A 25,598-nucleotide genomic window follows, 5' to 3' on the forward strand; every position below is an offset into this window, starting at 1 on the left:
TTTCTTTTCCATGTGGTGTCATGCTGACAAATTGAAATGGGAAAGGTTTTCTTTTTATAGTCAGTTTTCTCATGGACACGTATTTAATGAATAATTAGTCTTCCCTGTGGTGGAATTCTTGTTAATTAGAATTTGATTTTTTAAATTTTAGATTTGTTCCTAAGACTTTCATTGGGGTGTACTCATTTTGCAACATTGTATTGAATGAATTTGGTAGGAAAATTACTTTCTTGGGTATGCAAAATAACAAATTTTGTCTGCAATCAATTGCTTACATTTGGGGGGAGTATTTTGTAGTATGGTCCCCCATAAACAATGTTGATTCTGAAGGTATTCTGACAAATCTGTTAGGGTGTACTAATTTATGCTGTATGTATATTTATTCAGTAAAAGCTTTAAATAATTGAACACACCATCCACTGGACTCCTGAAATCCCAGCATTAGCAGTCATTTATATACAGAAAATACAAGTAAGGCTCTCTGTTGGATATGACACATGATGGACCTCAAGAAAAAACAGCACTGCATGCAACCTACACTGAATCTGTTTCAACAAAACTATATATTAATCTGGTCAGTGTATTCTGCTCATCAATACAGCAGAATTTTAAATGTGGTAGGTTCACTTTTAACAGGTGTATAGTGGACAAAACAATACATACATACTGCCTTCATTATTCATATCTCAATAGGTCCTTTAATACCTCACTAGCTATATGGATAGCAGTGTCTGAATGACTTCTCCTTTCCTTTCTTCTTTCCGCACTTTTCCCATAATCTGTGCTTAGGTAAAATTTATCAGTCACATCATTCTGTGACTTGGAAATTTCTAATGGAAAAAGAAAGAAATTATTCAATATTAATCCATTCTCATTATTGTATTAAACATTTGAATAAGTTGTGCAGTTATGAAATTAGATTTTCAGGTTTATAATATTTATTACAATATTTTTTCGGCTATAAGACGAAGCGGACCATAAGATGCACTTCGGTTTTAGAGGTAAAAAATAGGAAAAATTTCAAGTAAAAAATGTGGTTATACTGCACTATTATGGTAGGGGATCTGTTGCTGACACTGTTATTGGGGTAATGTCCTCCAATTCTGTACTAATATCTCCCATCCTGTGCACTTTCCAAGTATTTATGTCCCCATCCTGGTATATATGTCTCCATCCCAGGCCCATCCTGGTATATATGTCCCTAATCCTGTATATATGATCTCTATCATTGGCCCATCCTGGTATATATGTCCCCCAGCTTGGTATACATGTCCCCAACCCAGGTATATATATTCCCCATCATGGGCCAATTCTGGTATATACTGTTTTTTTCGGACTATAAAACACACCTTTTTCCCCCCACATGTTGGGGGAAAGTGGGGGGTGCGTCTTATAGTTCGAATATTTGCTACGGGGAATGAGGGTGCTGCAGTAGAGAGGGTCATCGGCGGCATGAGCAGGCTGTAGCAGCGCCTACCATGACCACGTGGGCCCGCTCATTAGCTTTTTTTCATATGCACTGCATTCTCCCGCCCATCATCTCTCAGCGCTGAAGCCAGTGCTAACAGGTGGGCGGGATGATGGCCGGGGGGTGCGCGCATAATTAACAGCCGGCCCACATGATCATCCCTGGCAACTACAGCCTGGAGTGATCATGTGTGGCTATATTCACTGAACCCTGCACATCATCATCAGCGTGGGGGGCAGTGAATAAGTATACTCACCAGCCACCGATCCCTGCAGCATCGCAATGTTCTCTTGTCTGCCGGTCCACTGATGTCTGTGGAGAATGGTGCACACAGCGATTACGTCATTGACGTGCGCACGGCTCCACACAGGTCAGCGGCGCTGCTGCTGGGACAGACAGGAAGACGAGCGATGCTGCGTGGAGTGAGGAAAGGTGAGTATAAACGTTTATTTTTTGTGTGCCACAGGATGCGGGTCATATACTAGGATGAGGGTATATAGCAGGATGGGGGCAAATATCAGAATGGGGCAATATACCTGGATGGGGGCAAATACGGTACCTGGCTGTGGGCACATACCAGGATGGTGGACATATATACAAGGATGGGGATCATATACAAGGAAGAAGGATCATTACCAGGTTGGGGTACCTTAGTAAAGAATTTGGGACATTAACACATAACAGTGTCAGCAGCAGATCCTCGCCCCATAACAATGTGTCATGACCACATTTTTTGCTTAAAATTTTATTTTCCTATTTTCCTCCTCTAAAACCAGGGTGCATCTTATGGTCTGGTGCGTCTTATAGTCCGAAAAATACAGTATGTCTCAAATCCTGGTATATATGTCCCCAATCTTGGTATATATGCCTACTGTTAGACTGCACACGTAAATAAAAAAAATAACTCTACTCACCTTCCATCTTCTCCCACTGGTGCTGGTGTCCTCTTCTGCTGCCAGCAACTGACTTCAGGGTGTAAGTGTGACAGCGCATGATGTCACTGCCCTGAGCCTCCAGTTACATGCCACAGTCAGCTGCCATCTAATCCAAAATGAATATTCACTGCTCCCCTTTAAGAACAGACACATCTGATCGCCCCAGCTGCAGCAGGAAGCTGATGGCTGGAATGAACAGTGTGTCTGCTGTTAAAAAAAAAAATAATAATATTCACTGCTCCCCACTACAGTAATCACTCCCACCTCTTGGTACCAGCTTCAGCTCCAAAAAGTGGGCGGGATTATGGTCATGGGAAGAAGTGAATATTCATTCCCTTTAATAGTGCGCACACGTTTTCGCCCCAGCCGTCGACTTTCTGCAGCGGCAACCCTGCTCCTGCCTCCTGTGACCTGCTCCACCACCGCCAATGCCCACTCCTTAACGAGCCAGGCACATCTTGACTATAAGATGCACCCCCATTTTCCTCTCAAATTTGGGGGGGAAAAAAAGTACCTCTTATATTAAAAAAAATATATAGTATATTCTTTTCCTACCAAAACAAAGAATGATTCAAAGAAATGGATTACAGCTTTGCCTTTAATAATAAATCAAGTAAATTAGTAAAAATTTACAGATAACACATTAACTATCAGGCACACATAGTAAGTATGTGACCGACAACCAGGGCCTCAGTCATAATGGACGTCCATACATACATTAACCATAGGGACCCATTGCAAAAAAAAAAAATATATGTAATGCAAGATATACGGTAGGTTTGTTTGCAGTGCTCCTCTGCATAGGAAAGCTGAGTTTTCCTATACAATTAGTTACCTGCTAGAAGGAGGTAGAAAGAATACATTATGGTTATACATGGTTATTTTATTGCATGTATTTGCATACATGGTTGTTTTATATGGACCAATAAACGTGGTCTCTAGCTTAATGAAACGGACCTTGAATTTGATATTTTTAGTGGATAAACTCACACTGTCCCTTATAGCAAAGTATGGCTCATCTATTCACCTCTCAATAGCTGGTTGGAGACTGGTTCTTGGAAACTGGAAACAGAAGCGCAGAAGGACCTCCTTGTGGATATTTGGTGTATGATGTTGTGCATAAAGCATAACTATGAGAGGCGAGTAGTATATCGTACTCATTTTCTTTGGTCTGTCTTGGAGGCACCATGACAAGAAGAGCTGTTTATTTTCTTTCATTATAGTACTGAATCATAGTATTCCCGGAGAACTTTGTGACAAAACTTGGCAAGGGGCCAGGTGATAAATAATTTTTAAGAAGTAGTATTTAGCAGTGGCTAACTTTTGAGATCTACATTTCTCCTCAAAAAGACTTAGAGAACAGAGATCAAACTATATCCTCAGCTAGAATGGGAATTAAAGCAAGCGCTTTATACTTGCCGATATCTGCGTGGCTGTAACTCTGCTTCCAGGTCACTCACTCTACTTCTAGGGCCGCTCATTATATTCATGCATATGCAACTGCTTCCCCCGCCCACCAGCAGTCCCGGGGTCTCTGATTGCTTGCACCCTCAGACAGCACCACCAGCCTGTGTGACACAGATAAAGCATATGGCTACAGGCTGCAGATCCCAGCCATATGCTTATCTTGGCTGTGTATCAAAATAAGAGAAACTGCATTCGGCTTTTTTTTTTTTTAAATAAATAATTTTAAAAACTGGCGTGTCATCCCCCCAATTTTGATACCCAGCTATGAAAAAGCCGATGGCTGGGAGCTGGTATTCTTAGGCTGGGGAGGCCCATCGGGCTAATAAGAAGGTTAATAACAATTCACAGCTGCCACTAAACCCTAGATTAGTAATTGGAGGTGTCTATGAGTCCCCCCCAATTACAAATCTGTAAGTGAAAACAAATAAAACACAAACACTGAAAAAATCCTTTACTTGAAATAAAATACCAAAATATCCACCCTTTTTCACCCCTTTATTAACCCCCTAAAACACCCAGGTCCGACGTAATCCACATGAGGTCCTATGATGATTCCAGCTCTACTATATCTGAAGTGACAACGTGCAGGCATAGAACATAATTGCCCGCTTTGAGCAGCTTCAGGCAGGCAATGAGCTACAGTGATGTGCAGTGACATCACTTATTTGCAGTCACAGCTGGATCTACCCACGGTGCTCCACCTGTGATCACAGGTAACCTGCCCTCAGGTGACCTCATTGACCTGCATGAGGTGACGATGTTCAATCCTCTCTGTTCTTTCAATCAGAGGACAACTAACCATTTCTACTGATACATGTAGGCACAAATGACACACAAGAAATGACCTACAAACTATCTTTGAAAATCTGGGGAAGAAAGTGAAGGAACTGGATGTGCAAGTAGTTTTCTCATCAATCCTCCCAGTTGATGGTCATGACATCAGGAGATGGAATAGGATACTAGAAATGAACAACTGGCTAAGATGGTGGTGCAGACAGCAAGGATTTGGATTTTTGAACCAAGGTGTGAATTACCTTTATGATGGACTCTTCGCAAGAAATGGGTTACACCTCACAAAACCTGAAAATCACACATTTGCCAGATAACTTTCCACACTCATTAGGAAGGCTTTAAACTAGAAGAAGGAGGAATGGGAGGAAAAATGCCAGACAAGAACATGCAGCTAAAGGACATACTAAACAAGGATACTAGATGTGGTACAAAGGACAGAGAACAGGATACTCAGAATGAATCTTAGAAAAGGGGAGCAACAGAGCAAAAACTAAAATGTTCTACACAAACGCACAAAGCATGGGAAACAAACAAGGAGAACTAGAGCTGGTAATACAGAAAGAAAATTATGATGTCATCGGCACCACAGAAACCTGGTGGAACATACAGATAGAAAGATACAACTTATTCAAAAAGAATATAATAAATAAAAAAGGAGGTGGAGTTGCATTGTATGTCAAAAAAGAAAACATCTCTACAGAAATTAACGTTTCAGAGAATGAGAATCTATTAAAAAATATTTGGGCAAGAATTCATGGAGTAGACAATGGAAAGTACATCATAATAGGAGTTTATTATAGACCACCGGGTCAATCAAAAGGATGTGGGTAAGATTTTTTTACCATTGAATGGCCACATTCTCAAAAAAGACATGAACTAGTGATCATGGGAGATTTCAGCTACCCAGACATTAATTGGGAAACCCTGACAGGTAAGAGTAAAGGCTCCATCTAAGTTTTACTTTGTCCTGCAAACAACTTCCTCTCCTAGCTGGTAGAAGAAAATACCAGGGGAGCAACCATCTTGGACCTAGGCCTGACAAACAAAGAGGATATCGTTAAGGGACTATGGGTAGTGTGACGCCATGGACTAGCCAGGTAGTCACATACATACCAACATACACACCCCCCACCCTAGACAGTAACAACAGTCAATCAAAAACCCTTGTTGCCTCCCTCCAGGGTCTGATGTCCACACCAGGTGGGGTGGAGCCAGGTGGTTGGCCCCACCCACCGAGGAGTTCACAGGCCTGGAGGCGGGAAAAGTGTCAGATGAGTTTAGGAGGTGGAAGTGAGAGGAGTAAACACTTCAGGTGTCTGGGTAGGAGCCCAGGTACTGACAGCAAGGTTGGCAGATGGTGGTGGCCGTCTGCAGGAGTTGGTGGAACTCTGCGAAGCCGTAAGGACCGGGGTCGGGCGTTGGCCCGCCGGTACCGAACCGGGGAGCGGAGTGAAGCTAAGCACACAGGCAGGGCCATCAGACCCCGACCAGGCTTGGAGCCGCCATCAATAGTCAAATCCGAGTCTGACAGGAACCCCAGGAGTTCCCCAACTACCAAGTCCCGACAGAAGGCAACCGCTCACACCGTGAGGATATACAGCCACCGCCACAGGCTAGAGATCCAAGGGCCAGCGCCTGCGGGCAAAATGGGCTCCTACGGCACCTATACGCCAGGGAGCGGACTACCGGTGGGCAACCACAGGAGTCAGAACATTCTAAAAGGTGCAGGGAAAGACAGCCACCATCAGCCGTCCGGGGAGAGCACAACAACAACACTGCAGCCGGCTGCGGGACCCGTCCATCTGGCCGTTTTGGTTTACCAGAGACTCTGTCAGTGATTGTCTGAGTGAGTACACCAGTGCCGTCCGGCGCTGCGCAGTTCCTGCACCCCAGCCATCCAGCCTCCCCGTTACATCACCGGGCCCCAGGATCACCAACCCCCCTACCCGCGGAGGGGACAACATCCCAGCTGCACCCTACCATCTCTCCCGGGAACCCCGTTACCAGCAGCGGTGGTGCCTTCATCACCACGTCCCGTGGGTGGCGTCACGAACAATCTCCCTAAACATACCACCCCTTTTCACTCACGGGCGAGGAGCGCTGCTCGAGTCCCCGGGTCTGGCCCACCGCTCGAGCCACCGAGCAGCAGCAGCAGAAGCCCCGGACCCGAGCGTGGCGAGAGCGTCCCCTCCGCCCGCGACAGTAGCAGGGACACTGAGACTCAGCGATCATTCTATCCTTGAATTTAGGGTTACGAGAGGGGAACACCTGAGAAGACACAGATTCAAGGCTTGACTTTAGCAGAGCAGACTTCAAGGGCCTAAAGGTAAGGGTTGGTAGGATTCCATGGCACATAATTCTTAAGCACAAAACTGCACATGAAGGATGGGAAATCTTCTGTAAGGAAATCGTTAATGCACAAGAGCTAAAAAGAAGAAAAATGGCAAAAACCTAAAGAAACCAGGCTGGATGACCAAAAAAATTACACTACCTGCGTCAAAAGAAAATGGAAACATACAACAAGTGTAAGATGGAGATTATACTTAAGGAAGAATACATGGCAGTTTGCAGACTACAAGTCAAGTGTCAAAGGAGCTAAGGCCGAACACAAATTGAGGCTTGCAAAAGAGGCTAAGAGTAAGGTAAAAGGATTTTGGGTGTATGTTAAAAGCAAAAAGAAAAGTGAAGGAGACCATAGGAGCCTGCAGAATCAAAAAGGTGAAACAGTCAACAATGTGGAACAGCAGGTGATGATACTAAATTTGTATATTTTGTTTTTCTCAAAAAACTTATAGAAGCATGAACAATAATCATGATAGAAATGATGGTCAGGAGGAATCCAAGTTGACAATAAGCAAAGGATTGATATTAGAACACTCAGCCAAGTTAAAGGAAACCAAGTTCCCAGGTCCAGACAATTTACACCCTTGTGCCTTGAAAGAGATAGCTGAGGAAATAATAGTACTGCTTGCCATAATCTTCAATAAGTCATGGGAAACAGGAGTGGTCCCTCTAGACTGGAAAAGGGCAAATCTGGCTCCTATCTACAAAAAGGGGAAAAAAAGAGGATCCAGAGAATTTCAGGCCAGTAAGCCTGACCTACATAGCAAGAAAAATCTTTGAGGAAATTGTCAAAGAACAGTTACTTAGGTACCTGGATGGGAAGGCATTAATTAACTAAAGCCAAAACGGCTTTATTACCAATAAATCTTGTCAGACCAACCTGATTTCCTTCTATAAAAAAGTCACTGAATGGTTGGACCAAGGGAATGCCATGGATATAGTATACCTTCACTTCAGTAAGATGATCAATAAATATCACAATTCAATAATAAGTATCACATAACATCCTGATTGAAAAAATGATTAAATACGGAATAAAAAAATCAGTTAGATTGATTCACAACTGGCTTAATGATCGTGCACAATGAGTAATACTAAATGGCTACACATCAAACTGGAGGAAAGTTAAAAGCGGGGTGCCGGAAGGCTCCATCCTGGGCCTGTGCTGTTTAATAGCTTTACAAATGATCTGGACAATGGAATTATTGGGGAATTTATAAAATTCACAGATGATACTAAGATAAGAGGAGTAACCAACACTAGAGAGGAAAGAGAGCGTATTCAAAAGGATCTAGATACACTCGAACAATGGGCTGAGGACTGGAGAACAGAATGGTGTTTAACAGGAACAAATGCAAAGTCCTACATCTGGATAAAAGAAATGTAAAAAACATATATAGTTTAGGAGGAATAAAACTAAGCGATAGCACCAGGGAAAAGAACTTGGGCATAATAGTGGATCCCAGATTCAGCATGAGCCAGCAATGCGGAGCTGCATCTAAAAAGGCCAACAAAATTCTGGGATCTATCAAGACAAGCATTGAATCTAGATTAAGAGAAGTAATTATTCCCCTATATTCTGCCCTGGTCAGACCCCACTTGGAATTCTGTGTACAGTTCTGGGCGCCACAATTCAAAAAAATCATTGATATATTGGAGGAAGTCCAGAAAAGAGATGGTAGAAGGTCTGCAAACCATGTCATATGAAGAACGGCTAAAAGAACTAGGAATGTTTAGCTTGCAAAAGAGAAGGCCGAGAAGAGACTTAATAGCGGTTTACAAATATCTGAAAGGTAGTTACAATGCAGAGGGAACCACCATATTTTCATTAGCACAAGGAAGTACAAGAAGCAATGGGATGAAACTTAAAAGGAAGGAGATTCAGATTAGAAATTAGGAAAAACTTTATGACAGTGAGGGCAGTCAGGGAGTGGAACAGGCTACCACGGGAGGTGGTGAGCTCTTCATCAATGGATATCTTCAAGCGAAAGTTGGATAAACAAATAGCTGTGATGATTTAAGAAAACCTGCAGTCTCAGGGGGTTTAACCCATTTGGTCTTGACCCATTTGGTCTTGAGGTCCCCTCTACTGTAACTCTACCATTCTATGATTCTATGAGCTACACCTTATCCTGGAGGAGGCCTTTGAAAATGGAGTGATTACAGTGAAACAGAAGGAATTTCCTTTACTAAGTCCTCAGCCCATGCAAGACCTACTAAAGGAAGACATCTCAACAAGACAATTCTTGAGAATCTGAAGAAATTACTCCAATGATAAGACTTTCCTCCAACAAGCAGTTGAATTGTCATGCAGACTACAGGAAAGGGGACACAATAAGAAAACCATCCAGAAAAGTAGTGGAAAAGCAAGAAACACCCAAAAAGAGATTAACTTCTTGTACAGAAACAAAGTACTAAAGACAAAGATCAGGTGAGATTCATTTCACCCTACAATGACTGTTGGCGATAGGTGATATCAGCAATGGACAAGTATTGGGACATCTTGGCAATAGACCCAATCCTTAAGAAATATATTATTGAAAAATCCAACATCACATACAGGAAAGCTGGGAAGTTGAAGAATATGCTGGTGCAAAGCCAATACATCGGTATAATGCCACAGTTAACATTTAGCACGAAGGGACCCAGTGTTTTCTATGAGGCCACTGTAGTTAATGCCCCAACATGGAGAGAGCCTTCTGTGCTGGAGATAAGAATTTTAAAATTACACAACACAGCACTTTTGAAAACCAAGGTACCTCAAGAAAGTTGAAAGTCAGAATCAGGGAACATATCCTGGATATTATGAAAGCTATGTAAGCCAATGATCTATCTGCACTGAAATCCAACTCCAGACACTTCAAAGTCAAACATGGATGTTATACCAACTTACTAAAAGTGAGAGGCATAGACATGATGAGAGTAAATGGAAGGGGTGGTAATGTAGCGCCCCTGAGTACATCAGGGTGCTACAGGGAACTGCATCCTTTTTCCCCAGGGTGCAGGACCTACCCCCCATGGTTCCAGGTTCCCAGAAACCGGTGTCACCTCCATCAGCACCACAAACCCCAACCAACACCTCACACCATGACCTGTCAGACACACCAGTGGGTTGGTCTAGCTGGAACAGGGCCACCGACCTAGGGGTGTTGTGAATACGTTTTCCAGTTTGGGGCTCCCCCTTGTGGTCAGTGCTGGCAGTGCAGTTGATGTGTGGAATGAAAGCCACACACCTGTGGAGGAATTGCAATCATGATCAGATTGGGCTATTTAACTGAGTAGTTTTCTCTTGTTACTTGCCGGTGCTCAATGGATATCCTGTGAATTAAGGAAATTCTGTAACCAGCTCTGCTCACTACCAGAACTCCTATCAGATAAGTGGTCTTTGTACCTCTGCTGTTTGTTTTTCACTTTCTTGTTGTTTTTTCTGCATTGATACTAATGCTTGATTCCTATTTTGTCTGTGTGGAGTTCTTGGTGGAATGGGATCATTCCCTGCTGGGAGTGTCTGTAGACTTAGCTTCATGATTCTGCAAGGTATTGTGTTTATCATGCTTGGTGTTAATTCAGTCCCTCATCTGTATTAGTGTTTTTGGATCCCAGTAACGTCAGAGTGCTGATACAGTGGGGGGGAGAGGTTGTGTGACCTCAGGATTTTTCCATATCAGATGTGCTGGCATATATTACGTTTTTTAACGGCTGCAGACAGTTGCTCCTTCCTATCCTTTCCTATAAAGATAGTTTGGGCCTCACCTTTGCTGAATCTGTCTTTTCTAGCTTTGTATTGTGTTTTTCTATATCATCGTAGCCTTTACATGTGGGGGGCTATCTATCTTTGGGGACTGCTCCGAGGCAGATTAGCTTTCTTATATCTCGATCTGTGAGAATATTTAATTCTCTGGTAGTGTCGTGACGACTAGGTCATCGTAGGCTCATCCCACGGCTACTTTTAGTTGTGTGTCAGGATTAGGTCTGCAATCCGTTAAGGTTCCAGCCACTCTGTTACCATTTGGGATTTTGCATTTTTTGATCCTCCTCGGTCCCTGAATCATAACATAGGGGTCAGGCAGATGGGTGGGAGGGACCAAGAGAGACCAGTGACAGCTCTCAAAGTGAGAGGAGCTGGAGTGTTAGCTCCCGGGGAGGTAGGAAAACGAGAGTTGGGTTGCAGACAGTGGTCCGGGATCGGAGGAGTCGGTGACCAGGTTCAGGGACGTCGGTCTGGGATGTGACAGACGCAGTCTAAGAGGGACTGCAGGCACCAGAGAGGGACCTACAGAGCTGACCGGTACCGAGCATGATGGTGTACAGGACCCTAGTTCAGGAGCTTATTCAATGTCCTGGCAATTAACTTGCGGAGGAAGGGGGCCTTCCTAAAGATCAGAGACTGAGGGCATCAGCACAACGCGAGGGACAGGGTTTTTCAAATAAAGCAACCCACTAAGGTCCCAAGTGTCAGCCCTTAGGAGCAAGACTTCACCCAAGACTGAAGAACTGGCCCTTACAGCTTCAAGCTATAGGGACCCACACAGACACAAACAGTGCACGGAGGCAAGTTCTGGACTACTAGTGACACCGGTGGTATCGGGAACCTGGACGTGCTCCAGGCAGCAGCAGCTGTGCATAGAGACTTGTTCACAAATGGTGTATGTATGTGTCTAGTTTAATCTCCACCTATCCAACGCCTCAACAACCGCAGTGAGTACGCCTGCTCCTGCACTCTGCCCTTCCATCTCTCATCATCACTCAAGCTCCGGGGTCTTCCCTACCTTCGGAGGGACTGTCACCTTGCTGCTCCCCACCAGAGATGAGCGGTGTTCGAATCGAACCGTTCACCAATTTCAAATTTGAGTTGTTTTGGGCGATGTTCGAGTCGTTCAACGAACTCGAACAATTTGCTTCACGTTCGACAGTTCGAGTTAACATTCGATAATGGTTCGATAACCAAAAGCGTGGCTTTTCACAGTAAGGCTATGTGCGCACGTTGCATATTTGCATGCGTCCTGCGTCCCCAGCACCATCCCTCTCTCTTTCCTACTCACCGATCAGCTGCACAGCTGTCACAAAGCTCCATCTGCATTTCCTCTTTTGAAAATGGGTGCCGCTCGTTATTCAATCTCGTATTCCCTGCTTTCCCCGCCCACCAGAGCTCATGATTGGTTGCAGTCAGACACGCCCCATTCTGAGTGACAGCTGTCTCACTGCAACCAATCACAGCCGCCGGTGGGCTGGTCTATATCGTGCAGTAAAAATAAATAAATAATTAAAAAACAAAGATGTGCGGTCCCCCCCAAGGTAAAGCCACATGATTGGAGGCTGGTATTATCAGGATGGGGAGCGCCACATTATGGGGAGCCCACAACCCTAACAATATCAGCCAGCAGCCGCCCGGAATTGCCGCATCCATTAGATGCGACAGTCCCGGGACTTTACCCAGCTCATCCCGAATTGCCCTGGTGCGGTGGCAATCGGGGTAATAAGGAGTTACATGGCAGTTTATAGCTGCCACTAAGTCCTAGGTTAATCATGGCAGGTGTCTCCCCGAGATACCTTCCATGATTAATCTGTAGTGAAAGTAAATAAACACACAAAACGAAAAATCCTTTATTTGGAAAAAAAGACAAAAAAAATCCTCACTTACCACTTTATTAATCCCCAAACACCCATGAAGGTCCAAAGTAATCCACACGACGATTTCAGCTCTACTACATGAAGCTGACAGGGAGTGCCGTAGAACACGACCGCTCTGTGTCAGCTCCACGCAGTAACTAAAGTGAGCCGCGCTGTCACCGGAGAATTCACTCAGGTAGTGCCGGTGTGTGCGGGGATGATGGGGGCCGGTGTGTGCGGGGATGATGGCGGCCGGTGTGTACGGGGATGATGGAGGCCGGTGTGTGCGGGGATGATGGAGGCCGGTAACTGCAGTGACGGCACCGCTGATCGTGGCTCACTTCAGTCACTCAGAGGATTTGCGGTCATTGGTGCGTCCTTCACCGGTGACCGCAAATCAGGCTGCGACACAGACAGAGCCGCAGGATGACAATGAAGTCGGGTGAAGTTCATCCGTGTTCATTCTCATTGCGCGACTGTCTGTGTCTGCTGTCAGCGGGCATGGAGCCGAGCTGAATGGCAGAGCAATCATTCAGCGCGCATACATTCTGCATCAATTCAGCAGTCACAATACATTCACATGTGCTGCCAAATCGCTGCAGAATCATACGCATGGACACTACGCAATGTGCGCAATGTTAATAATAATATCCAAATTCAGTGTATAGTGTGTTCCTGAAATAATGGGAATCTCCATTTTTTTTTTTCCTAACCGCACGTACAGTGGGGCGGTGCAGGCTGTCAGCCAATCACACACACACACACACACACAGCAAAATGCATTTTTTGCCCACAAGCAAGGGCATGTGTGGCTGTGTATATCACATGTCCTTGCCCTATAAGGACTTCTGAGTAGTTTCACTTTTGGACACCGTAGAAGGAGTTTACTCTGTGTATATGTACTTCATACCAGAACTGGCTCATCTGGATCGATCTGTGCACCTCCTGATTTGTTCTGTGGCTTCTACGCTGGTAAGCTGAACTTTTTTTTGCGTTTTCTATGTGTTTGCCTGCCATTGTTTTCAATGGGATTCGAAGGTGTTCGTCAAACGTTCGACAAACACACCCGCCATTCGACGAACCAAACTCGAACACTAGGGGGGTGGCTCATCTCTACTCCCAACCATCTGCCCCGGTCCTCATTGCAGCAGCGGTGGTACTCTCATTACCACACCCCGCATGTGGTGTCACGAACACTTCCCCAGTAAATAATCCCCTTTCCAGTTTGAGTGCCCGCAGAGCCTGGGTCTGGACCCCTCGAGAGATGACCACCCCGGATCCGAGCACTCAGGTCGTCACCGGGGCGGCACAGTAACATGAAAAACTGCTTGCTCAACTGGAGACCCGTTAGGTTTGGAAAGTTGCTTTGGTCCAACCTCATGGTATCAATGAAGTACTGAGTTATGCCTCCTTTCTGTGATATAGAGAGTGTTTTCTAAACCTTTTGTATGTTTTAATTGATTTTAACTTCTTTCCATTTTTCTGTATTCAGATATTTAATGGAGAATATAGGAACCTTCTGTGCAGGTTGGTTGCAACAAACTGGAATATGGGGGCCTATAAAAACCAGAGTGATTATTAACTAATTTCTTCTTTGTTTTCTACATGACAGTATATTCAATGTACAAAACGACTAATTAAAATATAATAATTTTATTAATAATATGTATAAAAAAAACAGTAGTGGACAGGTGCAGACCAGCAAAGCTACAATAGGACCACAGCACTTTGAATTCCAGAATGCTCTCATAAATTATAAAGCATGCAAATCAAACTGACATAAACAGGTCAAAACATAGTAATGATTAAATCTAAAGACTAATTAAATCTATCCACAGGGAGTCAAATAGCAAATGATGCGACGATTGGCTCAGGGACTACATTTAGGGCAGCCCATCTGGGCATTGAGATAACCCCCAGGAAGAAGGCACAAGCGCCGAAACGCGTCTCGGGACCAGGATCAGGGGCACTACAGCACTTTACCAGGTACATAAACACTGTGCAGTGATTATGCACTCAGTACTTTAACGCTCTCCATTTTAGATAGCTTCATATGTAGACAGTCATCCATGGATGGTATTTACAGTTTGACTCCCTGTGGCTATTGCAATCTCGCTTTCTATAGATCTCACCTGCGGTACCATATTCCATATGCACTATACTGCATTGTTGTACTACTTTGCTATCTATATGGTAATGTGACCAATGTCAAGTGTTCTATCATACTAGATCCCCATAGGTTTAATTACAGTCTTTTAGACTCAATCAATACTATGTTTTGACTTGTTTACGTCAGTTTGATTTGCGTGCTTTATAAATGGTTGATTGCATTCTGGAATTCTAAGTGCTGTGGTCTTATTGTGCCCTATTTTGAGGCCACAGACATTTTTTGAGCTCCTCATTTTCTCATGTGAACTGGCCATCTCTTCTCCTGAACTGAACATGACAGCAAGTATTTCTATGAAGCTGTCTCTCTCATCGCAGGAGAGCAGACTGCTAGTCTGAAAATTTGCAATGAGATTCTTGGATAAGTAATAAAACAGTTTAACTGCACTCAATTACTGATGCAGATGTGGTGCCCTGGACAAGCCAGGGGCCACAGAGCACAACACCCACACACCCCACACTCCTGGTCAGGCACACCGAAGTCAGACACAAAACCCTTGTTGCCTTCCTCCAGGGGCTGATGTTCACACCAGGGGGTGGGCCAGGCGGTTGGCCCCGCCCACCTAGGAGTTCACAGTCCTGGAGGCGGGAAAAGTAGTGAGATCAGTTTGAGAGTGGAAAGTGAGAGGAAGGAAAGTGGCAAGTGAGCAGACTGAAGTTGGTCCGGGTGTGTGGCCCAGACGGATCAGCAAGGTTGGCAGATGGTGGTGACCGTCTGCAGGAGTGGCCTATCAGAGCTTACCGTAAAGATCGTGGACGGGCGGTGGCCCAGCGGTACCGGACCGGTACGCAAAGAGAAGCCAGCACCATCCGGCAGGGGCTTACGGACCCCGGCAAGGCTAGGAGTCGCCGTGAATTTGCCAAATTCGTTACTGAAGGGAACCTCCTGGGTTTCCCAGCAGCTAAGTCCCGACAGAAGGCAACAGTCCAACCAAGAGAGGGAGACACCGCCACCGCCAAGGCAACCGTTTCCCAGGGCCAGAGTCTGCAGGCAAAAGGGGCTCCTCCAGCCCATATCCAAGCTGGGGAGCGGGTTACCGGTGGGAACCCATTGGAACCATCTACCGTACATAGGTGCAGGGAAAGGCAGTCACCATCAACCTGCCGGGAGAAACAACACCGCAGCCGTCTGTGGGACCCGTCCATCCAGCCGTGTGTTTTACCGAGAACTGTGTCCTCATCATTGGCTGAGTGAGTACTACCGTGCCGTGCGGCACAGCACTGCCCCCGCGACCCTGCACCTCACCAGGCCCTGTAACCCGCCTGTCATCCATCCCTACCCCCATCACCGGGCCCCGGGACAACCAACCCCCTACCCACGGAGGGGAGAACTAACAACAAAGCTGCTCCCTGTCACCGCTCCCGGGATCCCATCTAGAGCAGCGGTGGTGTCACCAATATCACCACAACCGTGGGTGGCGTCACGGACAATAATCAAATCCCCACAATCAAAATCCCCCTTTTCACTCACGGGCGAGGAGCGCCGCTCGAGTCCCCGGGATCCGGCCCACCGCTCGAGCCACCACCGAGCAGCCGCAGCAGCAGCGGCCGGACCCGAGCAGTGGGAGAGCGCAGCGTCCCTTCCTCCGCCCGCGACACAGACGCATAGTGGTGGCCGAGAATTTGGGCAGGGGAAGAGGTGAATATTAAGTCTGCATACAGATCGCGTGCAGCTATACATTTTTCAGGGCCTACCGCAACACAACGGGGCAGCATACAGCAATAAAAGTTACATATCCTGAAAGGGCCGACCAAGCCCTAATTAAGGAAACTAGTAGTATAGTATGCAAAAATGAACAGCAACAGAGGCTTATTTTTGAAGTAAGTGTTCTATTTTAAGCATATTCCAAATATCCCGAAAATCCTGCTAGGCCTTATTTTTAGGCTAGGTCTTATTTTAGGAAAAACACGGTAGGTGGAATCTCTACTGTAACAGGATCAATAGTAGCTCATAGTAGGTAGAGCTCATGTAATGTATAAAGAGACTCCGTTATCAGTTCTTTACCTTACAATCTGAGAGCAACATGATTTAGAGACCTCGACTCCTCTTAGGTGTCACTTACTGGGCTGCTTACTGGAGGTTTGAGAAAAATCACTGTTTTTTAAGCAGGCTATTATCACTAAAGGACTAGTAAACTTGCAGCCATGTTGTCTTTCATATTTTGAGCTTTGTATAAACCAGCCCCCAATCCTAGCAGACTTTTGTCTATGCACAGTGTACTGAGAAAGCTGTCAATCAGTGATTTGGGTGGGGTTATCACCATTCAGTGATCTGCAGCAGATAAAGTGTTTTTATCCAAGCCAGTAAGTGTCATACTGCTAGTATCAGGGTCTCTGCCCCTACATAATGCTGCTCTGAGATGGTGTAGCAAAAACGTGATACACAACCAAGGCAGAAATCAACTATATGCTTCACCTATTGTACCATCACCCATTCCCTGTAGACTGTGAGCCCTCGCGGGCAGGGTCCTCTCTCCTCCTATACCAGTCTGTCTTGTACTGTTAATGATTGTTGTACGTATACCCTCTTTCACTTGTAAAGCGCCATGGAATAAATGGCGCTATAATAATAAATAATAATAATAATAATAATAATAATAACAGAGAGTATAGATTGGGAAGCGCACCTTGTTTATACTGTTATGTTTTCATAGGCTAATATTCATCACAGAAGCCAAAAGAGTCCTTATTGTCACTTTGTTTTCATTCTCTTTCACAACTACAGTAGATCTCTAGATATTCATTGCTTACTTCAATCTACACATTAAAGTGTGAAAGTATGGCTGTATCTTATGATTTTATAACTAACCACAAAAAAATGACTAGTCCGCAATCAACCCTACTTAGCCATCCCATAGATGTACTCTCCTGTACGGTAACCTTCTGTCTTGTCCCTCTGCTGCTAACTTAATACCAATAAATAATAATGAACTGGACAATCTATTTAATATGATACCTAATATTTTTAATATATTCCCATACTTACTCTTAACTTGGGATGTGAGAGAAAGGAAGATATTTTCCACAGACTTATTAAAACCTTTTGCTTTAGTGAGCTCCTGCAAAATAGAATGGTGTTCAGACACGAGAGAATGTATCGCTAACAATCAATACATTTTCACAAATCCATGTCATTAAATTGCTGGCAACAATGCTCTAATATATGCCAGTATAGCTAATATGACTGAAGCTATGAAGAACCCCATAGTGCTTCTAGCCCACATAGTTACTTTAGGACTTTTCTTTCTGACTTTAAAGAAAAAAATAATAGATAAATAAATACATATATATATATAATATCTATGCCATATGGGCGTATTAACATGGTAAGAGGGCTGCTAGTTAGGGAATATAACACCCTTGGGACTAGTCCCCTCACTCATTAGCATAAGATAAAAGATCTTTATAAATACAGGAACAGTTAGGCAGGGTTTAGTAATATGCACCCAGAACTACTCGTGGTTCCCGACAGGTTCCCTTTAAACTTGCAAAAGCTACTCTTCATTGGAGCACAAAGATAACACATGGGGTCTTCACTAGGGCCCACTTCTGTGTAGCCACTTCGATGCTGCAGTCGCCAATGTCGACATCATTTAAAAGGGTGATCTCAAGTTTGAAAGTTCTCCTTGATGTACAGTGCCTTGTGAAAGTATTCGGCCCCCTTGCATTTTTCAACCTTTTCCCACATTTCAGGCTTTAAACATAAAGATAAAAAATGTAATGTTATGGTGAAGAATCAACAACAAGTGGGACACAATTGTGAAGTTGAACAAAATTTATTGCTTATTTTAAACTTTTGTAAAAAAGAATAAACTGAAAAGTGGGGTGTGTAATATTATTCGGCCCCTTTACTTTCAGTGCAGCAAACTCACTCCAGAAGTTCATTGAGGATCTCTGAATGATCCAATGTTGTCCTAAATGACTGATGATGATAAATATAAGCCACCTGTGTGTAATCAAGTCTCCGTATAAATGCACCTGCTCTGTGATAGTCTCAGTGTTCTGTTTAAAGCGCAGAAAGAATCATAAAGACCAAGGAACACAACAGGCAGGTCCGTGATACTGTTGTGGAGAAGTTTAAAGCCGGATTTGGTTACAAAAAGATTTCCACAACTTTAAACATCCCAAGAAGCAGTATGCAAGTGATCATATTGAAATGGAAGGAGTATCCTACCACTGCAAATCTACCAAGACCCGGCTGTCCCTCAAACATTTCATCTAAACAAGGAGAAGACTGATCAGAGATGCAACCAAGAGGCCCATGATGACTCTGGATGAACTGCAGAGATCTACAGCTGAGGTGGGAGAGTCTGTCCATAAGACAACAATCAGTCGTACACTGCACAAATCTGGCCTTTATGGAAGAGTGGCAAGAAGAAAGCCATTTCTCAAAGATATCCATAAAAAGTGTTGTTTAAAGTTTGCCATAAGCCACCTGGGAGACACACCAAACATGTGGAAGGAGATGCTCTGGTTAGATGAAACCAAAATTGAACTTTTTGGGCACAATACCAAACGATATGTTTGGCATAAAAGCAAGACAGCTCATCACCCTGAACACACCATGCCCACTGTCAAACATGGTGGTGGCAGCATCATGGTTTGGGCCAGCTTTTCATCAGCATGGACAGGGAAGATGGTTAAAATTGATGGGAACATGGATGGAGCCAAATACAGGACCATTCTTGAAGAAAACCTGTTGGAGTCTGCAAAAGACCTGAGACTGGGACAGAGATTTGTCTTTCAACAAGACAATGATCCAAAACATAAAGCAAAATCTACAATGGAATGGTTCACAAATAAATGTATTCAGGTGTCAGAATGGCCAAGTCAAAGTCCAGGCCTGAATCCAATCGAGAATCTGTGGAAAGAGCTGAAAACTGCTGTTCACAAACGCTCTCCATCCAACCTCACTCAGCTCGAGCTGTTTGCAAAAGAAGAATGGGCAAGAATTTCAGTCTCTCGATGTGCAAAACTGATAGAGACATACACCAAGCGACTTGCAGATGTAATCGCAGCAAAAGGTGCGCTACAAAGTATTAACTTAAAGGGGACGAATAATATTGTACGCCCCACTTTTCAGTTTATTATTTTTTATAAAAGTTTAAAAAATAAGCAATAAATTTCGTTCAACTTCATAATTGTGTCCCACTTGTTGATTCTTCACCATAACATTAAAATTTTAATCTTTATGTTTGAAGCCTGAAATGTGGGAAACGGTTGAAAAATTCAAAGGGGCCAAATACTTTCGCAAGGCACTGTAGAACTGTTACAAGTTTTCAAGGTTTCATATTTGGTCTAATATTTTCTTATCTCAAATGCAATGTCCTGAAAAACTGTATTATTGGTAATACATTGGGAAAGTCATGATAACATCAAAGTTATCATAACATGCTCCTGAGAAGATGGAGGCTTATGGACCATTCAATGAGAACTTTGCATGAAGAGTTACTTAATGTCTGGAAATGGAATAAGGAAACTGCTCACAGGGCAATTAATAGAACTGCATATGCTTACGACCTGTGTGCATTCTCTTCTCTGACAGGTTGTGACTAAGAAGGCCTAATCCCACAATTACATAAGCAAGGATGGTTGACCTTAGGGAGATCAACATCCAACACCGCGGAGACACCATCACATGTTTCTCAATGCAGTGATTCTAGAGCAATGCCCCCTAGGAAATATTCAAAACAATCAAGCCTATGGAGACACCATCACATGTTTCTCAACGCTGGCAGGAAACTAGCCAGGTCTTTCACCGGGAAGGAAAAACCACGGGAAGGGCAGTCTCCAGTCAAGGAGACCACCTATGCCAAACATGGTGTCCATCCAGTTTCCTACTCCACACTGATGAGGGGCAAATACCCCGAAACAGCTGTCTGGGGATGGATACCATATTTGGCATAGGTGGTCTCCTTGACTAGAGATGACTGCCCTTCCCGTGGTTGTTCCTTCCCGGTGAAAGACCTGGCTAGTTTACTGCTAGCGTTGAGAAACATGTGATGGTGTCTCCGCAGGCTTTCTTGTCTTAAATATTTCCTAGGGGGCATTGCTCTAGAATCACTGCGTTGAGAAACACGTGATGGTGTCTCCGCGGTGTTGGATGTTTATCTCCCTAAGGTCAACCATCCTTGCCTATGTAGTCTTCTACTAGGCAATGCTCACACTAGCCAGTTTCCTACTCCACACTGATGAGGGGCAAATACCCCGAAACAGCTGTCTGTGGATGGATACCATGTTTGGCATAGGTGGTCTCCTTGACTGGAGACTGCCCTTCCCGTGGTTGTTCCTTCCCGGTGAAAGACCTGGCTAGTTTCCTGCCAGCGTTGAGAAACATGTGATGGTGTCTCCGCAGGCTTTCTTGTTTTGAATAATCCCATAATTAGGCCTCACTGGTGATCACGTAGTCTGACTTTAGGTGTCCAAAACAAAACAGCTGCAACTTGCTATTCAAAGGATAGGGAATAACTTTTCGATTGCTGAGGGTCTGATCACTATGGCCTCCACTAATCCTTAGAACCAGGGTACTAAAGAGCCCAGAATGAATGGAGCGGAGGTCGATCATGTGCACTGTTTCTACATTAATTCTAGTAGGAGCATTGAAAATCAGTTGAGTGCTGCACTCAGTAATCTCCAGTGCTCCTGTTTACGACTAAGGACGTACTGGTACATCCCTGGTCATGTCGGTGTAATCACTGCTGGTTGCTGTGGTGAGTCGGCGGTGTTCCCTGCACATGTCTGCTGATTTGAATAGCAGTCATGTTTGGCTAAAAGTTGCGGGTGGATTTGCGATCCACCCATTTCAAAATGTGACAGCGTGATTTACATGGCTGCAGCCATCAGCGGCCCCGTGACGCGGTTGTAGCACCCCATGGGGCAGGTGGTTAATCTACTTGTTGCCAGGCCGTTGAGGGTCGGGTCAGGCAATGTCACGGGTGGCCTTGCCCCGTGACGTGGTTGTAGCGCCCCACGGGGCAGGTGGTTAACCTACTCGTTGCCGGGCCGTTGAGGGTCGGGTCAGGCGATGTCATGTGTGGCCTTTCCTTGTTCCGTTGCCCCGAGGCGTACAGTAAATGGTGGGGGAAGCGGGGTATTTGGGAAAGTTTGTCATGACGCCACCTGTGGTATACGGCCAGGGAGTAGCCGCCACTGCAGAATTCTTTGCCGGGGCAGGTGTTATGGCAGCCGAAATGGTGTCGCTCCCCACAGGTGGAGCGGGCCCCAGGTGGATGATGAGGGAAGATAATAGTGACTGGCCCCTAGGTGCTGGGCGGCATGGGTGTACCCAGCGAGGGGCAGGGGGGGCAGCTTCCTCCCCTAGAAGCAGGGGCATGCACCTATTATGACCTGTCAGGTAGTGGGTGCGTCAGGCAGCGCGGGTGGTGAGGAGTGGACAGAGCGGCATGGTGCATCGGCACCCACCACCCACTAGTACCGCAGGGCAGGCCGAACGCTGCTCCAGCAGCCGTTCCTAGTAAAGAGCTGTAAAATCCCGTCCTCAGTGCCTGCCGGCCGTTCTGCACTGCAAAATCAGTACAGCGGGGACTGGATTGGAGTGATGACATTGACATCATCACTCTGCGCCCATTGTGTCGAGTCCTGCAGTGCAGAGCGGCTGGCACAGTCACAAGCTGGGGAGACTGCTGGGAGGCTGAGCTGCTGCCACAAGTAAAAAAAAATGTAAAGATTAAATCAGACAGTCTGGGGAGCTGTTGCATATGGTGGGGGGGCTGAATATGGGAGCCCTATGGGGGACCTTATATGAGATACAGCCCCCCATAGGGCTCCTATCATGTGAGCCCTATGGAGGGGCTATATATGATATGGGAGCCCTATGAGGGGATGTATATGACATGGGAGCTCTATGGGGGTTCTGTATATGAGATGAGAGTCCTATGGTGAGCTGTATATGAGATGGGAGCCCTATAAGGGGCTGTATATGAGATGTATATGAGAGAGAGCTACTGTGTTGAACGATCTTTTAGTATCCTTCAAAGGGTAAAGACCTGGCTCAGAAGTATAATGGGAGAGGACAGACTGACTGGGTTGTGCTTGATGAGCGTCCATCGGAAATTCTTCAGGGAATAATCGGGACTGGATTGGAACAAAAGTTTTGAACAAGTTTTCTTCAAACCCAAGAAAAATTATATTAGAATAAGACATGTAATCAGAATAAAAATCTAAATGTATTTGCAAGCAAATAATAACTAATAAAGCACTGCTATAATTACATTTAATTCTCTTAAAATTTTCGTTTCATTCACCTTTTCCGTTCTAATATTTTACAACCTGAACGACCATGGCTTGCCCCCCCCCCCCTAGTTTTGATCCTGGGTACGCCCATGCTGGGCGGTGATGCCGGTAAGGACAAGCCAACACAGTCTCTGCATGTCAAGGTGTAGTTTCCTCACAGCTTCAGTCGCAAGTCCAGTAGTACTGATCACTGCTGTAATGGGCTCTGGTCGATCCCGGATTCACGGAAGATCAGAACCAGTGCGGTAGTCTGTGGGCCCTTCCTCACTGCACTTTTAATGTGGGTTCCTTGTGGCTTGAAACACTTAGAGTCCCTTATGTACTAGGTAGAGTACTGTTCCCTTATGCCAGTAGCGTCAATCCCCTTGAGTCTGACCGTGATCTAGGCCCCGGAATCCTAGTTGCCACTTGGCTCTGGACACTTGTTTGGTTGGAGACGCATGGAACTCCTCTGTCCGGCAGAATCTGATGTTGCAACTTGGAATTACACCACCCTAGGGTGCTCTACCCTGAACTGCGATGACCCCAGGAGAACTGACACGGTATCTCCACAGCGACCGTTAAACTCACATGTCCACCGGAGCTACCGGGAAAGAAGTCTGCTTGCTGTCACTCCTGGTGGAGAACTCCTGTAAAAACTGTGTGTAACTGTGAGGGCCGGGGAGGACTGGTAGGCCCAGGAGGTGGATCCACTGGACCGAGCACCCCACCTGGAGGGCAGGGTACACGGTAGCTGGAGCACTAACGTGGCAGGAACGGGTGCAGGTATCAGGAAGCAAAGACAGGACCAGGTCACTAAGGTCACAGCGTACTTTAAGGCAGTAATAGGAAACAGGAACAAAGACCTGAGCACCTAGCTCACAAGACAAAGCATAGAAACACAAACGATGATCAGGCCCCGCCCACATGGAGAGGTCAGTCTTATATACTCAGCACAGCCTCAGGTCATTTCCTGTTGCAGCAGTGCTGGGCCTATAAGACCAGGTGAGTGGGCGCGGCCCAGTCCTATACAGAACATTAGTCAGAATCAGACTCCTGAGACCAGGAACAGGACTCTAGGGAGCATGAGCGGGAGCGGCAGCCATGACCAGTGGACACATGGACTGGATCAGTGGGTAAGGAGTGGTGCTGGGACACGGGGAGCGTAACAGTACCCCCCCCTTGAAGCCCCCCTCTCCTCGGCCGAGACATGAAGGCGCACCGAAGAGAGGCAGCAACGTACTTCCGGGACAACCAGGACCGGGCCTCAGGACCGCAATCCACCCAATCGACCAGGAAGGACTGCTTACCCCGGACCGTTTTCATGGCCACTATGTCCCGTATCGGGGAACCCATGTCAGCGGCAAGGGAGGCAACGGAAAGGGAAGGACAGTCAGAAGCAGGACTGGAATCTTGGACGACCGGATCGGGCGTCTCGGACCGGGTATCGGTCATAGTCTTATCCTCAGTAGCCGCTGGACTCAAAGTCTCAACTCTAGAAGGCGGTGAAATCAAAGTCTCAACTCCAGAAGATGGTAGAATCAAGGTCTCGGATGCCTGGGGCGGTGGAACGTCACTGGATAGCGTAGTCTCTTCTTCAGGATCCTGCAGCTTGACTGAGTCAAGTGCCAGGGGCTGAGGAACAGGCTGCAAGCAGGTTTCGTGGCACAAGGGACTCCAGCGGTTAATCGCGCCAGAGCGCCAACTAATAACAGGGTCATGGAGTTTCAGCCAGGGCAGACCCAACAGGAGCTCAGGAGCCATCCTCGGGATCACATAGAAGGCGATGGTCTCTGTATGCGAAGTGCCAACCTGGAGGTTCACGGGCTCGGTGGTAAACCGGACAGGTTCGTAGAGCGGTTTGCCGTCCACTGAGGCGAACCAGAGAGGCTTCTTCAGCGGGGTGACAGGGACCTGGTATTTGTGTACCGTGGCCTGGTGGATAAAGTTGCCTGCTGCCCCAGAATCGATGTGGGCCTCTGCTGTAAACCGGGTCCCCTCTGTCGTCACCTGAACCGTCTGTTTAACTGGGACTGAAGGGATTCCGGCGGCAAGGGTGGCGGTTCCCACCATCCCTTGGACCTGGGGTCTACCTGGTTTCACCAGGCAAGAACGGAGCATATGTGAACCGTCTCCACAATAGAAGCACAGGCCCCGGGCGAGCCGTTCTGCACGGCGTTGCTTGGCTTGGGTCAGACGGTCCACTTGCATGGGTTCTGGCGATAAGTCGCGGAAAGGCAGGGACGAGGGAGTGGTAGATCTCTCTGGGGGCAAGATGTGGCGAGGTGGTCGCGTCTCCCGGACTATCTCTTTGGTACGCTCCTGAAAACGGAGGTCAATCCGGGTGGCCAGGGAAATCAAAGCGTCCAAGGTTCATGGAACGTCACGGCCGGCTAGTTCGTCTTTGATGCGGCCAGAGAGACCTTCCCAAAAGGCCGCCGTCAAGGCCTCATTGTTCCAGCCCAGCTCAGAGGCGAGCGTGCGGAACTGGATGGCGTATTGGCCGACGGTCAGGGTCCCTTGGCGTAGCCGGAGAAGCGAAGACGTCACTGCGGTAGTTCGTCCGGGCTCATCGAAGGTACTTC

General features: G+C 46.0%; 1 protein-coding gene across 2 annotated transcripts in view; it reads right to left on the reverse strand.

The window, feature by feature from the left end:
• Positions 1–25,598, reverse strand: part of SYTL3 (synaptotagmin like 3) — a 232,743-nt gene that overhangs the window by 60,714 nt on the left and 146,431 nt on the right. For both annotated transcript variants that reach the window (XM_075338237.1, XM_075338238.1), the window contains exons 7-8: positions 17,768–17,840; positions 706–830 (exon numbers count right to left, since the gene is read on the reverse strand). In XM_075338237.1, the coding sequence (XP_075194352.1) occupies positions 706–830; positions 17,768–17,840 (198 nt within the window). The remainder of the gene's footprint in view (positions 1–705; positions 831–17,767; positions 17,841–25,598) is intronic.

This window comes from Anomaloglossus baeobatrachus, chromosome 3 (genome assembly GCF_048569485.1).
Source record: "Anomaloglossus baeobatrachus isolate aAnoBae1 chromosome 3, aAnoBae1.hap1, whole genome shotgun sequence".
Lineage (NCBI taxonomy): Eukaryota > Metazoa > Chordata > Amphibia > Anura > Aromobatidae > Anomaloglossus > Anomaloglossus baeobatrachus.